The sequence below is a fragment of the Centropristis striata genome, chromosome 19 (assembly GCF_030273125.1).
Source record: "Centropristis striata isolate RG_2023a ecotype Rhode Island chromosome 19, C.striata_1.0, whole genome shotgun sequence".
NCBI classification, from domain to species: Eukaryota; Metazoa; Chordata; class Actinopteri; order Perciformes; family Serranidae; genus Centropristis; species Centropristis striata.
The window spans coordinates 35,105,463-35,121,160 of record NC_081535.1 but is presented as its reverse complement, the minus strand read 5'-3'; the positions used below and the strand labels follow the sequence as shown (position 1 = coordinate 35,121,160).

The 15,698-nt window shown below is 35.1% G+C and overlaps 1 protein-coding gene and 1 long non-coding RNA gene across 2 annotated transcripts; both read left to right on the top strand.

The window, feature by feature from the left end:
• Window positions 1–1,081: 1,081 nt before the first annotated feature.
• mzt2b (mitotic spindle organizing protein 2B) lies at window positions 1,082–12,655 on the top strand. Its single transcript, XM_059357869.1, has 5 exons — window positions 1,082–1,157; window positions 2,334–2,522; window positions 3,812–3,975; window positions 7,198–7,335; window positions 12,336–12,655. The coding sequence occupies exons 2-5, from the start codon at window positions 2,347–2,349 to the stop codon at window positions 12,479–12,481; spliced, it is 624 nt and encodes a 207-aa protein (XP_059213852.1). The 5' UTR covers window positions 1,082–1,157; window positions 2,334–2,346; the 3' UTR covers window positions 12,482–12,655.
• Window positions 12,656–12,754: 99 nt separating this feature from the next.
• Window positions 12,755–14,791, top strand: LOC131992328 (uncharacterized). The gene is made up of 2 exons (XR_009396211.1): window positions 12,755–13,509; window positions 14,013–14,791. It is a non-coding gene; the product is annotated as an uncharacterized LOC131992328 (long non-coding RNA).
• Window positions 14,792–15,698: the final 907 nt, after the last annotated feature.

Sequence of the window (15,698 nt, the reverse complement as noted above, 5' to 3'; positions counted from 1 at the left end):
TATTATACTTATACTAAACTGTTAGAGTAAGATGTATTAGCTGTATTAGCTTAGAATGGCTTCTTTTTATCTTTTTATTGTTGTTTATTTTAATTATCGTATCACAACTTTTTTATTTTCTTACTACACAGACATTTTTTGGTGATTTTGAGGCGTTGCCTACAGCATATAGCGAGAAACATTGTGATTTCAGCGTCTTCTTTCTTCTGTGCGCATGCGCAGTACCACAAAGTCACATTATCTGATTCCAAAGAGTTACAACCTACAACATCAAGTAGGAAAAGCAAAACACTTGAAAATAAATTAACTAGTGTAATATGTCATGACATGTCATAAACAAGATTTTTAAAAAATCTATGACATAAATAGCGTGCACAAATTATTGGGATACAATATAACATTTTTTTTATAGATTATTTATTTATATATACACTACCGGTCAAAAGTTTTAGAGACAGGAAGTGGATTAACAACTTAACTTTATGGAGTCTTTGGGCTATTTTGTCCATTTTTGAATTCTTTTTATGTCTTTGTAAGTCATTTTGTGTCTTTTTTTGTCATTTTGTGTCTTTTTTTAGTCCTTTAGTCCAACATAAAATGTGATTTTGAATCTTTTTTTTTACTTTCAAAACACTATCATGCTCAATAAAGATTTTTAAATGTTGCAAATGTGCATTAATTTCAGAGTACACTGAGACACTAAACTGCATCATTTTCAATTAAATTCTGGAAAAGTTGGTGTGTTCTAAAACTTTTGACCAGTAGTGTATATATTCATTAATTTACAGAAAGTATATCATATTATTATATATTATACGATATACTAAATATATGCCCCTTATACTATACTGTTATAGCACTATTAACATCCAGTTAATTTTTAACTTGCAATTACTTGTGTGACCTTCTTCTTCTTCCGTTAAAATAATATATATAATATTATAAAAAATATAATTAGGTAGCATTGTTGAAGGAGCCTGTCTGTAATTGCTGTGTGCATGTAATAAATAAAAATCTTGTGCGGACTACAAGTCCCGTACGACAGAACTGTTTCGTCTCGTGTTGATGACGTATTTTTGGCGCGTCTCGCTTGGTTCTTGCGAGAGAAACTCTGTTATTACCAGAATCGATATTAAATCTTCCCCGCTAATTCAACGGTAGGTGTTTATTATTTTTAATAAAACAAATGTTGTGTTTGTTAGTCAGATTCGGCTCTGTTCGCCATGTGTTTGTTATATTTGGATAGTAGGTCGAAACAAGTGGCTCCATGTTTTCATTCTGGGCGGGTAGCTAACATAGACTGTATATAAATAGCTAGCAGCCTCACAGATCCAGTCTTTTAATTCTCCTTATGCTACCTCTACACCAGAAGACTTTGAAAAGATTTGGAAAGACTCCTGCAAGACTATCAGCTCACACCTGCTCACATCTGAAGACAAGTGTTGAGAGTTTTTAGTCCCAGTCTAGTCTCACACTGAGATCCTACAAAGACTGTGAATCTTGCAGGGTCACTATTTACAAGACTACAACTAGATTTCCTTTAGCATTTTTTACCTACCATGCAATATTTGTGTGTGCAGTGGTTTGTGTTGGAAAAAAAAGAAAAGAAAAGAAGACGCCACAAAATGCCCCTCACAAAGCTGAAAAGGGGTTTCTGTTTTTCTGACATGAAAAGTTGACTATTTTACAGTAAAAATAGACAAGAAGAATAAAGGAAAGGAAAATTTAGAAAAGAATTCATGATATACATTTATGTCCTATTTAATTTTATTTAATTTATTTGTTTAATAAGAATAATTATAGGCCTACTTATCAGCTCTATCAACTTTCATTTAGTTAATCACACATTAATCATCAATTATTTATTACTTATTTATGTATACATTTATTTATACATTTTAACTGGGTCTGCTTACTATTCTTTTTACTATGAAACAGCGCCCCCAAAATCCCGCTTGTGGTCGTAAATATATTACATCTCTATATTTATATTTAGGCTTGAGCTTACGAACATTATTGTGATGTAACTTTTTCCTGTCGAAGTGGTTTTACTGGCCGGTCTGCTCATCTATTGGTTGTTGATTGTGTTACGTCACTGAGACTTGAGATAATATCAAACACGTTTGATATGATCCAAACCGACTATGAAAAGACTGATAAGAAACAGAGCAGATTAATACCTTACACTTAACGATCGGGATGACGGGAGCGCTGTGACTCCAGTAAGACTCCTAGATTTACTAAAGACTTTCAGTTTTTAGTCTGGGACTGGGGAAATCGTTTGGTGTAAGCCCAGCATTATTTATTCATCCTTCCCGTCATGGTCCTCTCAGGTACCCGTCCCTGATGTCCCAGCAGCCGCAGCAGACCCTGCCCTCCGCCCCGGACTCCCCGGCGCTGGTGGTCACCAGCAATGTGCAGAAATATGCCATCAAGAAGAAGAAAGTGCTGAGTGCTGAAGAGGCTGAGCTGTTTGAGCTGACCCAGGCTGCAGGCATCACTGTGGACCAGGAGGTCTTCAAGTAAGGAGAACTTCCTAAAACATGTACAGAAACAGGATTTTCACAAGGTCCAGGGATGCAGCAGGGCTTTAAGGTTCTCTAAGTCAGTAGTTCTCAACCTTTTTGAGTCGCGACCCCCAATTTAACATGCATGTTGAGACACAATCTCACACGCACAGTTCAGATCATACAAAAAAGAAACAAAATTACCAAAAAAAGACACAAAATGACTAAAAAAAGACACAAAATGACCAGAAAAAGACAAAATGACCCAAAAAAGACACAAAATGACCAAAAAGGGTAAAACACATGAACACTTTAACACAGTGGAGACAGAGCTGACTTCCAAAAAAAGACACAAGATGACCAAAAAATACACAAATGACCTAAAAAGACACAAAATGACCAAAAAAAAGACACAAAATGACCAAAAAAAAATCAAATTGACCACAAAATGATAAAAAAAAAGAAACAAAATGACCCAAAAAAGACACAAATTGACCAAAAAAGACACAAAATGACCAAAAAGGGTAAAACACATGAACACTTTAACACAGTGGAGACAGAGCTGACTTCCAAAAAAAGACACAAAATGACCAAAAAAAGACACAAAATGACCAGAAAAAGACACAAAATGACCAAAAAAAAGGCACAAATTGACCACAAAATGATTTTAAAAAAAGACACAAAATGACCCAAAAAAGACACAAATTGACCAAAAAAGACACAAAATGACCAAAAAGGGTAAAACACATGAACACTTTAACACAGTGGAGACAGAGCTGACTTCCAAAATGATTTGACGACCCCCAGAAATCATCTCGCGACCCCAATTGGGGTCGGGACCCCAAGGTTGAGAATAGCTGCTCTAAGTAGTAATGGTGGTTATTGGTTGTTTTCAGATCGCGATGTAAGAATATGTAAATATATAGATATGTATGGTATGGGTAAGTGGGTGCTGGAGAATACATACTTAAATTATTATAACATATAATTAATTGTGGTAGTAGAACATGTTTATAGAAGAGATAATAAATCTAAGAAAATGGTGGATACATTACATTCTATTTTGCAGGACATATTTGGTTTTAAATGTTATATATATTTCATATTTATTTATGAATTCATAGGTTATGATTTAAAAAGGAAGCCTATGCTGGTTTATTAGCTGAAGACTAATGGAAAGAGATGATTTAATGCTTCTTCCTGCTCCTTTTCAGACATGTAATTAGAATTGAGCGTTTTCTTTGCACTATTCTTTGTTGGTTTGTTTATTTGTTCATGTGGTCTCTCCCTGCCCCCTCCTCCAGGATCATAGTGGACCTGTTAAAGATGAATGTTGCCCCTCAGGCGGTCTTCCAGACCCTGAAGGCGATGTGTGCAGGTCAGAGGGTCGCTGACAGCTTCATCGGTGGCGAGACTTCAACCGCCTCCCACGCCACCAGCGTCCCCACAGCGCCAACAGAGCCCAGAGGTCAGTGTCTGACGCAGCAACAACCACAATTAAATACACATTTACAGACAGGAAGCCTCGTTGTAAGCCCCATCATTGTCTATTTACTAATAAAAAGTGTGCAGGTGTGAGTAAAACCCACCCTAACAGGTGCAAACAGTCCAGAACAGACTCTAATATGCATTTTTCACAACCTGATACAACAGGAAAAGCACTGCACGCATAACTAATACTAAAAAAAAAAAAAGTGAGGAAGGAATTTCAGACTTAGTCAGAGTTTCTGTTGTGAGTAAGGTCCATGTTTCTCATTTTTACACATTAAATTAATAAAGTTAACAATGGCTGAATTCCTTTTAGGTGTTACAGTTTCTGCCTGCTCACACCTAAATGGAAATTAGCCATCATTCATGTTATGACTGGACCAAAGCAACAAATACGAGAAGAAGAGAGCAGGTCAAATAGAGAGTCTATTTTGTAAAAAATAAAATAAAATAAAAAACAAAAAGGAAAAAACCATTAATGATGTAATGCAGAGCTATTCAGTTGTAAAGCATATACATTAGATTGATTTTAATGACGTTTAAGGCAGCTGTTCTCAACCTCAGTCTTTTTTTGATCATTTTGTGGTCAATTTGTGACTTTTTTGGTCATTTTATTTCTTTTTTTTGGTAATTTTGTGTCTTTTTTTAGTCATTTTGTGTCTTTTTTTGGTCATTTTGTTTCTTTTTTGGGTCATTTTGTGTCTTTTTTTTGATCATTTTGTGGTCAATTTGTGTCTTTTTGGGTCATTTTGGTTCTTTTGATCATTTTGTGGTCAATTTGTGACTTTTTTGGTCATTTTGTGTCTTTTCTGGTAATTTTGTGTCTTTTTTGGTCATTTTGTGTCTTTTTTGGTCATTTTGTTTTTTTTTATCATTTTGTGGTCAATTTGTGACTTTTTTGGTCATTTTATTTCTTTTTTTGGTCATTTTGTGTCTTTTTTTAGTCATTTTGTGTCTTTTTTTGGTAAGTTTGTGTCTTTTTTGGGTCATTTTGTTTCTTTTTTGGGTCATTTTGTGTCTTTTTTTTGGTCATTTTGTGTCTTTTCTGGTCATTTTGTGCCTTTTTTGATCATTTTGTGGTCAATTTGTGTCTTTTTTTGGTCATTTGAACTTTTTTGCTTTTTTTTGGGTGATCTGAACTGTGCGTGTGAGATTGTGTTCAGTGAGTGGGGGTCGCGGACAACATGCATGTTAAATTGGGGGTCGCGACTCAAAAAGGTTGAGAACTACTGGTTTAAGGTCCTCAAAGTATCAGATCAGGACTCGCTATCGGCAGATACTCTGTAATCAATGACTTGGATCAGGGTCCGGTGCAGAAAAACTTGTATTGAAAAATCCTGTACTTCTTTCTGCAATAATAAGGAAAAATATCTGATGTGAAACAAGTTGCTGCTCTTGTACGACCATATATGGAATGTAAGATTCCTCCATTCTGCAAAATAACTTTCTCACAAATCACCGCTTACTGTTAAACCCTGTTAGTCGTGTGAAAATTAAAAAAGTTTTAGTTTGAAGCTGTGAGAAGAAGAAACAGACTGAGACGAATGGAAACTCTTGGTACCACTAGATTCTGTGTGTGTGTGTGTGTGTGTGTGTGTGTGTTTGTGTGTGTCTCTCTCTCTGTGTGTGTGTGTGTGTGTCTCTGTGTGTTTGTGTGTGTGTGTGTGTCTCTGTGTGTGTGTGTGTGTGTGTGTGTGTGTGTGTGTGTGTGTCTCTCTCTCTGTGTGTGTGTGTGTGTGTGTGTGTGTGTGTGTGTCTGTGTGTGTGTGTCTCTCTCTCTCTCTGTGTGTGTGTGTGTGTGTGTGTGTGTGTGTGTCTCTCTCTGTATGTGTGTGTGTGTGTGTGTGTGTGTGTCTCTCTCTCTCTGAGTGTGTGTGTGTGTGTGTCTGTGTGTCTCTGTGTGTCTGTGTGTGTCTCTCTGTGTGTGTGTGTGTGTGTGTGTGTGTCTCTTTCTCCAGTGTGAAAGAGCTCAAGGTCTGTAAAGCAGGCTTCCAGCTTTTCATAACAAAAATGTAGAAAAGGAAACAACTTTCAGAATTTTTCAGATGTTATTTCCTCTGACAGACTTTACCTTTCAGTTATTCTTCCTGCTCTTTGCTTCTCACTGCCCTTTTTTTTTTTTAAGCATGTGAAATATTCACATTCCTTCACCTAAGTACTGCACACACACACTGCCGTCCTGCACCTAATCCCCCTCACCGACTAAATTCCCTCTTCACTCCTCCCCACGGTGAGTTTTTCCACTCAGATGGAGGTGACCTGAAGACCAAGGATATACAGTAGAACAGCTATTCTCAACCTTGGGGTCCCGACCCCAATTGGGGTCGCGAGATGATTTCTGGGGGTCGCCAAATCATTTTGGAAGTCAGCTCTGTCTCCACTGTGTTAAAGTGTTCATGTGTTTTAGTCAGGTTTTTTTTGGTAATTTTGTGTCTTTTATGGTAATTTTGTTTCTGCTTTTGATCATTTTGTGGTCAATTTGTGTCTTTTTTTTGGTCATTTTGTGTCTTTTTTGCGTCATTTTGCATATTTTTTGCGTCATTTTGTTTCTTTTTTTTGGTCATTTTGCATATTTTTTGGTCATTTTGTGTCTTTTTTTGGTCATTTTGTGTCTTTTTTGTCATTTTGTGTCTTTTCTAGTCATTTTGTGTCTTTTTTTGTCATTTTGTGTCTTTTTTTTTGTCATTTTGTGTCTTTTTTTTGGTAATTTTGTGTCTTTTCTAGTCATTTTGTGTCTTTTTTTTGGTCATTGTGTCTTTTTTGGTCATTTTGTGTCTTTTTTGGTCATTTTGTGTCTTTTTTGCGTCATTTTGTTTCTTTTTTGGGTCATTTTGCGTATTTTTTGGTCAATTTTGGTCTTTTTTGGGTCATTTTGCGTATTTTTTGGTCATTTTTGGTCAATTTGTGTCTTTTTGTGGTCATTATGTGGTCAATTTGAGTCCTTTTTTGCTTAATTTGATATATTTTTTGGGTCATTTTGTGTGTTTTTTTGATCTGATTCAGTGAGCGGGGGTCGCGGACAAAATGCATGTTAAATTGGGGGTCGCGACTCAAAAAGTTTGAGAACTACTGCAGTAGAAAGCCACAAAAACCAAAAGCTGATCTGCACTGTTTGCCTTTCTTGATGCTTTCTGATTTCTTTTCTACTCGCCTTGAATTCTGTTTTCTTTATGTGCCTCTTTTTTTATTTTTTTATTTGAAGAAGAGGACTCTTTGGTCTCTGGAAAGAGCCCTAAACCTCCTGCAGCTCCCCCCTCAGCGTCGGGCCCCAGGGCCACAAGGGTCAACACTAAGATTGTGGTCTATGGCCCCCAAGACGCTAGCTCCGCTCACTCTCAAGGTCCCCATGCCGCACTTTGTCCTCCTTTATCTGTCCTGCTTGCTTGCCTTTTAGTCAGGCGGCTTAGCTAAATAAAGGGGACACGCCGGACAAAAGCACCACATTTTTTCCACATGCTTTCTATCACCATAGGTTCCAATTTTTGGTAGGAGCCACTTCATCAAGATTGTGGATCGGAGATGGCACCCATATGAAGTCTATGAGAACCAATATGTCTTCCAAGCCACTCAGAAGGTCAATCTTGGTGTCAAAATCTAAATTTTCTGGGTCAAGGAATCATGTAAAACTATTGAGAATATCACCAGATGATTATTTGATCAAATAAATATGTTATTTTTTTACCCAGACTGGTAGGTCTTCAAGTGCTGCAGCAGGGAATCCTGAGTTGAAAAATAAAATCAAGGGAACGCTTTCATCTCATGTCAGATCTTGTAAATACATTTTTCCCAGCAGAAAATGTAGATTTTGACACCAAGATTGACCTTCTAAGTGGCTTGGAAGATATATTGGTTCTCATAGACTTTATATGGCTGCCATCTCCGATCCACAATCTTGATGAAGTGGCTCCTACCAAAAATTGAAACCTATAGTGATAGAAAGCATGTGGAAAAAATTTGGTGCTTTTGTCCGACGTGTCCCCATTAGGCCTATAGTTAAACCTGGTCCCAAGCCGCCTGACTATTTCTTTTGTTGTGAATGTTTACTTCACTGTATGGACCAGGATATCACCAAACTACATCCTGTGCTGTCTTCATTTCATGATGCAGAATAGAAACTTGAGTGTGTATGCATGTGCACTGCAAAAAAAGGAAAAGTTGGGTGAACTCAAAATTTCAAGGCAACAAACTTCGATGAAATTTTAAGTTGGACAATTAAACTAAATATTTCAAGTTTTGTTTTTGAGTTTGCTCAACTCTGAATTCAGATTGTTGTCAACTCAATTGTAAGTTGTACTAACTTATAATTTTACATTGTAATAACTTTTAATCCTTACTTCTGCTAACTTCTGCAATGTGCTGAATTGGCACGATTGTAACGCTGCTATGAAATGTCAGCTAATGTTGTGACCACAATTTTGAGTTAGCATTGATACGCTAATGGCTACTCTTGTAGCTGTAACAAGCAGCGCCGCTAGCATCAGTTAGCCGCTAGCATCAGTTAGCCGCTAGCTTTTGCTAATGAGCGAATTTCACCGTTTTCCCGCATTTCCCAACAAAGAAATAAGAGTTATCAGAACTATTGTCCCTTGTTGTGAACCCCAACTTAAAGATATAAGTAACAACAACTCACCAACTTGTTTTTGAGCAGACAACTGGCTTCCTTTGTTGTGCTAACTTACATTATTGCCCTAAATGTCAATAATTTATATTTCCAAGTTTTACCAACTTAAATCACTGTTTTAGCCCAAAAAATACAAGTTGGCTTTTTTTGCAGTGTGTGTGTGTGTGTGTGTGTGTGTGTGTGTGTGTGTGTGTGTGTGTGTGTTTATGCATGTGTGTGTGTGTGTGGACTTGGAATACAAAACCTGCTCTGAAGTGACATTTTTCACTGCACAATTTAGTTTGAGGTGATGTTTAAGCTTCACGGCATGCTTCATTTGTAGAGGCAAAAGAAAAAGAAATTCAAGTTCAGAGTTTCATTTTTTATTTTCTACAATTCTGTATTGATTCACAAATTCCAAAAATGATTTGTTCCACACCAACGTACAGGCTCTTACTCACCAAATAAACCCAAATTAAAACCCAATGAAAGCAGGACTTTTGGACAAATATTGGACTTAATCACAGAATGTAACATCTCCAGGTGGAAAACAGATTTTAACATGCACTATTTTCAGCATCTTGCTCCAGTGTCCTGCATGCTAATATTTTAATGATTATTGGTCATGTTTCTAGTTTGCTGCAATATGAAACCTAAGTAGTAAGTAAGTTTTTACATTTTGCCAAATTTGCACCCTTAAAAGTATGCAGAATTAGAAGAACAGAAGTAAAACAAACTGGAAAAAGTAATTCTGAAAACTTGGAAAATAAAGTAGAGAAATATTTTGGTAACACTTTAAATTAAGGTACATGTATTCACCATTAATTAGTTGCTTATTAGCATATTAGCAAGCTAGTATGATCAAGATGTCACTTTAGTATGGGGAACATATTCTAAGGAACAAAGACTTAATTTAGAGTTATTTGGATTATTAACACTTGCAGTTCTGTGTTTTGTTATGCAAGAACAGATTAACCATTCTTGTGTTATTACCACCTTATAAAGTTTATACAAAGCAAAGGATATTAAGATCATAACTCATATACAACAACTTCCTTACTTACTATTAACCCTTTGATGCACAACATGGTCTAAAGTGACCCGGCAGAGTTTTTATGTTCTATATCTTTGCAATAAATTATTTTCATCATTCAGTATTCCAGGTTTTCCTCAATTACTTTGTTTTTGATCATCATACATCCTAATTTTATGTTTCCTTTATTCATTTTTGAATAAAATCCCTTTTTGTGTCACTACTTTTGTGACCCATATCCATTTTTAGCTTAGTAGCTTGTTAAGCTAACTACTTAGCTAACTTCTTGGCTAAGTATTTAGCTAAGTAGCTCGTTAAGCTAACTACTTAGCTAACTTCTTGGCTCAGTATTTAGCTAAGTAGCTTGTTAAGCTAACTACTTAGCTAACTTCTTGGCTAAGTAGTTAGCTTACCAAGCTACTTAGCCAAGTAGTTAGCTATGTAATGATACAAAAACTTTTTTCTTCATAAAGTATGAGAGGCAAAATGGAAATAATGGTATGTTGTTATCAAAAACAACATATTTTAAAAATACTTGGGATATTCAATCATAAAATAAGTTGATATCAAATGTTAGAGCACAGAAACACACAGCAGCATGAAATAACATGAAGGGAATGAATGGGGGTCATTTTAGACCCATGTTGTGCATTAGAAGGGGGGTCTTTGCAGAATAAGGCATTAATAAATACCTAATAATGACAAATTAAGAGCCAATATGTTACTTATTTGCATGCTAATAAGCAACTAATTAATGTTGAATATGTGTACCTTAATATAAAGTGTTACCAATATTTTATTTCAAGAATCTACCAGTGGAAACTATTATATTTACACACAGCATTTTTTTTTTTATTCTTTACTTTCCTAATTATATGTAGATGCGGTTCATCAAGATAATGAAATATTTTCCTTTTAACATTTGCATTTGAAGCTAATATATAATGAAGTGAAGTGAGGCTGTAACAGTAAAACCCAAGAAAGATTTGCACATTTAAAATACTTTTTATATGCTTAACCAATTTCCTCACTTCCCGCTTTGCTTTCATATTAAGCGAGAGTTTGTTTTATTACTTAGCAATCAGACTTTTTATTTGTAAGAGGAGGAATTTGTTCTTTCAGGTGTAAAATAGTCTCACCTTAAGTTTCTTAGAAACAAAGTGAATTATCATAGTCGCTAAAAGTCCTTTTCTAATCATTTCCTGCTAGAGTAAAGATGTGCAGAGTTAATAGTCTAGACGGAATTGTCCAAAAAGTGAAAGTGAGGAGCATTTATGGGTACAAGTCAGGAACCGGCCTACTTTACTTATTTCAAGGGTGCTGAATCAAAAAAAATGGTTCCCAAGTGAAATTTTGAGTTTTTGACTTTCTCATTTGCATATCAATATGGCGGCCAAATTGCCCATCTTGCTCAGTCGTTGGACCATTTCCCCCAAGATTTTTTGTAAGTAGGCAATCAAAGATGAGGAAATTAAGTTTCTGGATCTATAGTCTAGAGTCAGAGCAAGGATATAGTGGAGGCTCAGTGTCTTTATTATGTACACTACCGGTCAAAAGTTTTAGAACACCCCAATTTTTCCAGTTTTTTATTGAAATTCAAGCAGTTCAAGTCAAATGAACAGCTTGAAAGGGTCCAAAGGTAAGTGGTGAACTGCCAGAGGTAAATAAAAAAAGGTAAGCTTAACCAAAACTGGAAAATAATGTACATTTCAGAATTATACAAGTAGGCCTTTTTCAGGGAACAAGAAATGGGTTAACAACTTAACTCTATGGAGTCTTGGGCTATTTTGTCCATTTTTGAATTCTTTTCATGTCTTTGTAAGTCATTTTGTGTCTTTTTTTTGTCATTTTGTGTCTTTTTTTAGTCCTTTAGTCCAACATAAAATGTGATTTTGAATCTTAACTCTCTTTAACTTTCAAAACACTATCATGCTCAATAAAGAATTTTAAATGTTGCAAATGTGCATTAATTTCAGAGTACACTGAGACATTAAACTGCATCATTTTCAATTAAATTCTGGAAAAGTTGGTGTGTTCTAAAACTTTTGACCGGCAGTGTAGATTTATATATATGCAAAATACCAACTTTTAAGGTGAAATTAAGCATTATTTGTGTGTTTTTTTTAAGGCCGACATAAATATTCAATCAATATCACTTTTAAATGTTCCAGTTGGTATTTTGCATACATATATATACATAAAAAAGACACTGAGCCTCCACTATATCCTTGCTCTGACCCTAGACTATAGATCCAGAAACTTAATTTCCTCATCTTGATTACCAACTTACAAAAAAACTAAGGGGAAATGGTCCAATGACTGAGCAAGATGGGCAATTTGGTGGCCATTTGATATACAAATTAGAAGGTCAAAAACTCAAAATTTCTCTTGGGAACCATTTTTTTTGGACTCAGCACCCTTGAGATATGTAAGGTAGGCCGGTTCCTGACTTGTACCCATAAATGCTCCTCACTTCTTATAGGAGGCCTTTATTCTGAAATCCATCTAGACTATAATGTGCAGTGCTTTAAACTGTGTTGGAAGTAAGGTAAGAATTTCCTTTTCTCTGTGTGAAATGCATTTGTATCTCTCATGCCATCCTCATTTCCATTTTTCATGTTTGGATTACGTCGAGGAACAATCCTAATACCTGAACATTCTTCTTCTGCTTTAACTTCCTGTGTGTTTTCTAACTTTATGTCCTCAGTGCGCAGTAAAGCCGGAGCGAGCCACAGTGAGAAGAGCCGGGAGGCGTCCAGCCAGAGGGTGCAGCGGCAGCCCAGCGCCACCAGGGGGCAGAAGACCAAGAGCTCCGGCAGCAGCAGCTCCTCCTCCCAGATCAACTCCACATGAAGCACCAGGTCAATATGAGACCGTCTGTAAATATCTAGTTATCTCTACGTTTAAGTTATCTGTATGTTTTACTGTGCAAATGTGTGTTAAAGGGTTGCTTTACTCAAATTACAAAACATCTTTAAAAAAAAAAATGGAGCTCTGGTTTATTTGCCTCGTTTTTAAATACCTGATGCCTTTACTATGCACTGAAAAATTAAATTTAAAAGATGTATTTGTTCTTCCAGAAAAATAATCAAATTTATCAGAGGTCTTCAAAGTCTAATATTGTTTACATTTTGACAAATTTGCACCCTTGAAAGTATGCAGAATTAGAAGAACAGAAGTAAATCAAATTGGAAAAAGTAATTCTGAAAACTTGGAAAATAAAGTAGAGAAATATTTTGGTAACACTTTAAATTAAGGTACATGTATTCAACATTAATTAGTTGCTTATTAGCACGCAAGCTAGTATGATCAAGATTTACCTCAATACAATAGAGCTCAATGGAGTTTTGTTCGTGCTGTCAGTCGTGAAAAATTAAATTTAAAAGATGTATTTGTTCTTCCAGAAAAATTATCAAATTAAGCTGAATCAGAGGTATTTAAAGTCTAACATTGTTGCCTTTTTTTTTTACATTTTGCCAAGTTTGCACCCTTGAAAGTATGCAGAATTAGAAGAACAGTAGTAAAACAAACTGGAAAAAGTAATTCTGAAAACTTGGAAAATAAAGTAGAGAAATATTTTGGTAACACTTTAAGATCAACTCCACATGAAGCACCAGGTCAATATGAGACCGTTTGTAAATATCTAGTTATCTGTACGTTTAAGTTATCTGTATGTTTTACTGTGCAAATGTGTGTTAAAGGGTTGCTTTACTCAAATTACAAAACATCTTTGGAAAAAATGGAGCTCTGGTTTATTTGCCTTTGATGCCTTTACCTCAATACAATAGAGCTCAATGGAGTTTTGTCTGTGCACTGAAAAATTAAATTTAAAAGATGTATTTGTTCTTCCAGAAAAATAATCAAATTAAGCTGAATCAGAGGTCTTCAAAGTCTTTAAGGCTTCAAAGTTTTTAACATTTTGCCAAATTTGCACCCTTAAAAGTATGCAGAATTAGAAGAACAGTAGTAAAACAAACTGGAAAAAGTAATTCTGAAAACTTGGAAAATAAAGTAGAGAAAATATTTTGGTAACACTTTAAATGAAGGTACATGTATTCAACATTAATTAGTTGCTTATTAGCATGCAAGCTAGTATGATCAAGATGTCACTTTAGTATGGGGAACATATTCTAAGTAACAAAGACTTAATTTAGAGTTATTTGGACTTATTAACACTTGCAGTTTTGTTATGCAAGAACAGATTAACAATTCTTGTGTTACTACCACCTTATAAAGTTTATACAAAGGTATTTAAATACCTGATGCCTTTACCTCAATACAATAGAGCTCAATGGAGTTTTGTTCGTGCTGCAAAAACTGAAAAATTAAATTTAAAAGATGTATTTGTTCTTCCAGAAAATAATCAAATTAAGCTGAATCAGAGGTCTTCAAAGTCTAACATTGTTGCCTTTTTTTTTTAACATTTTGCCAAATTTGCACCCTTAAAAGTTTGCAGAATTAGCTTTTAGCAGCTCCTGTTTGCAGTTTTTCCTTAAATATATACACAACTATCACTGTATCTCTTCGATACAGAGAAAAACTTAAACATATGATTATTCTCAGGCAAGTTCAGGAGTTATAAGGAGGAGGTTATAAGCAATTTGCTATAATTGCTATAGATTTGTGGACATTTATCCATTAAAGACATCAGAGATAATGATATCCTCGGAAAGTTTTATTCACACTGGATCTAAAAATATGCATATCGTGTGTTTGTAACAAATATTTTTGTTATGTTTTGTTCTTTTTACACAAATTGCGTTAAAAAGAGTACCATAATTGCCTTTCACCTTGTGCTTAATGGATAATAAACAGACCTCAGGGTTTGTAGGGATAATTTGTTTTTGCTTCAACATCCATTTCCAATGAAAACATCTTAAACCTTGAGAAATTAAGAGAAAAAAGCTCCCTGCATGACTACATAGATGCAACTTAAGTTAATTGAGAAAATGTTTTTTGATTTGTGTAAAACAATCCTTTAAACTTCTGACATCATGTTAGAAAGAATTTTACTGTACGTGAGGAAAGACTTTTGTTGCAGTGTAACTTTTATGACAGAAATGAAAGGAAAAAAAAAAAATTTCTACTAAAACTGGAAATGTCTGTAATCTATGTGCAACTTTTTATAAAATGATAAACTTGAATAAATCCAATAAAATAAGGCATACATGATTGATCATTTTATTGCATAATTTTGGTAAGGGCTGCACCAAGTTTGGATTTATTGAACTGGGGTTGTATGTGTAACTTATCCATAGTAGATGGTGGTCAGCAGGCAGGCACCCCAAAACATTAATATCAGTGTAAGTGTTGCTATATTTAGAATATTTTAGCCATTTATCTTGCAGTCAGACAGTCCTTTTTCTTATCTATGTCTCTTCAAAGCCACCAGAGTCTTTTGACAAAAACAGCAATTTTACCTCTTGGAATACAGGAGTTACTGATCTAGTGGAGCCTCCATCAGCTGTTTTTATTGTTATTGTGTGAATCTGTGTTTTAACCCATAAGAACCCTTGGTCTGACAAGTTTTATCAATTAATATTAATCAATTTGTACATTAGCAATTCTTTCTAGTGCTTGAAATATTCAGTATCTATCTTTAATTTCAGGTTTTTTTTCATTTGTGTCATATCATCATACTTTTTAAATAACAGAAAGCTATATTTTCTGCACACAGAAACTTGGCCAAGCGGAAAAACTAAAAATCGTTAAAGACGCAATAAGAGCAGAAAGATTCTTCTTTCTTTCTTTCTCTGCTGGTTGGCAATAATTACCTGCACACATCTCTGTGTAGCGGTGGTGTGTTTGTCTTTTTTTAAGCAGCTGAATGCGTACAGGTGCTGTGCAATTCTCTGAATTGTTGATAATTCAGTTAAAACCTTGAGGAATGCAGGTTACTGTGTGATGGAGATGAATCAGATTTGTAAGCATTGCTTTCAAGAATGCTCTCTGTTTCTGAGCTTAGTGTGATGGTGTCATTGATTTTTTTTTTTTTATTCTTTTGTGTCTCATTAATGTGAGGAGGATTGTAGGTGTAACTGTAAAGGAGGTTGATATACACTACTGGTCA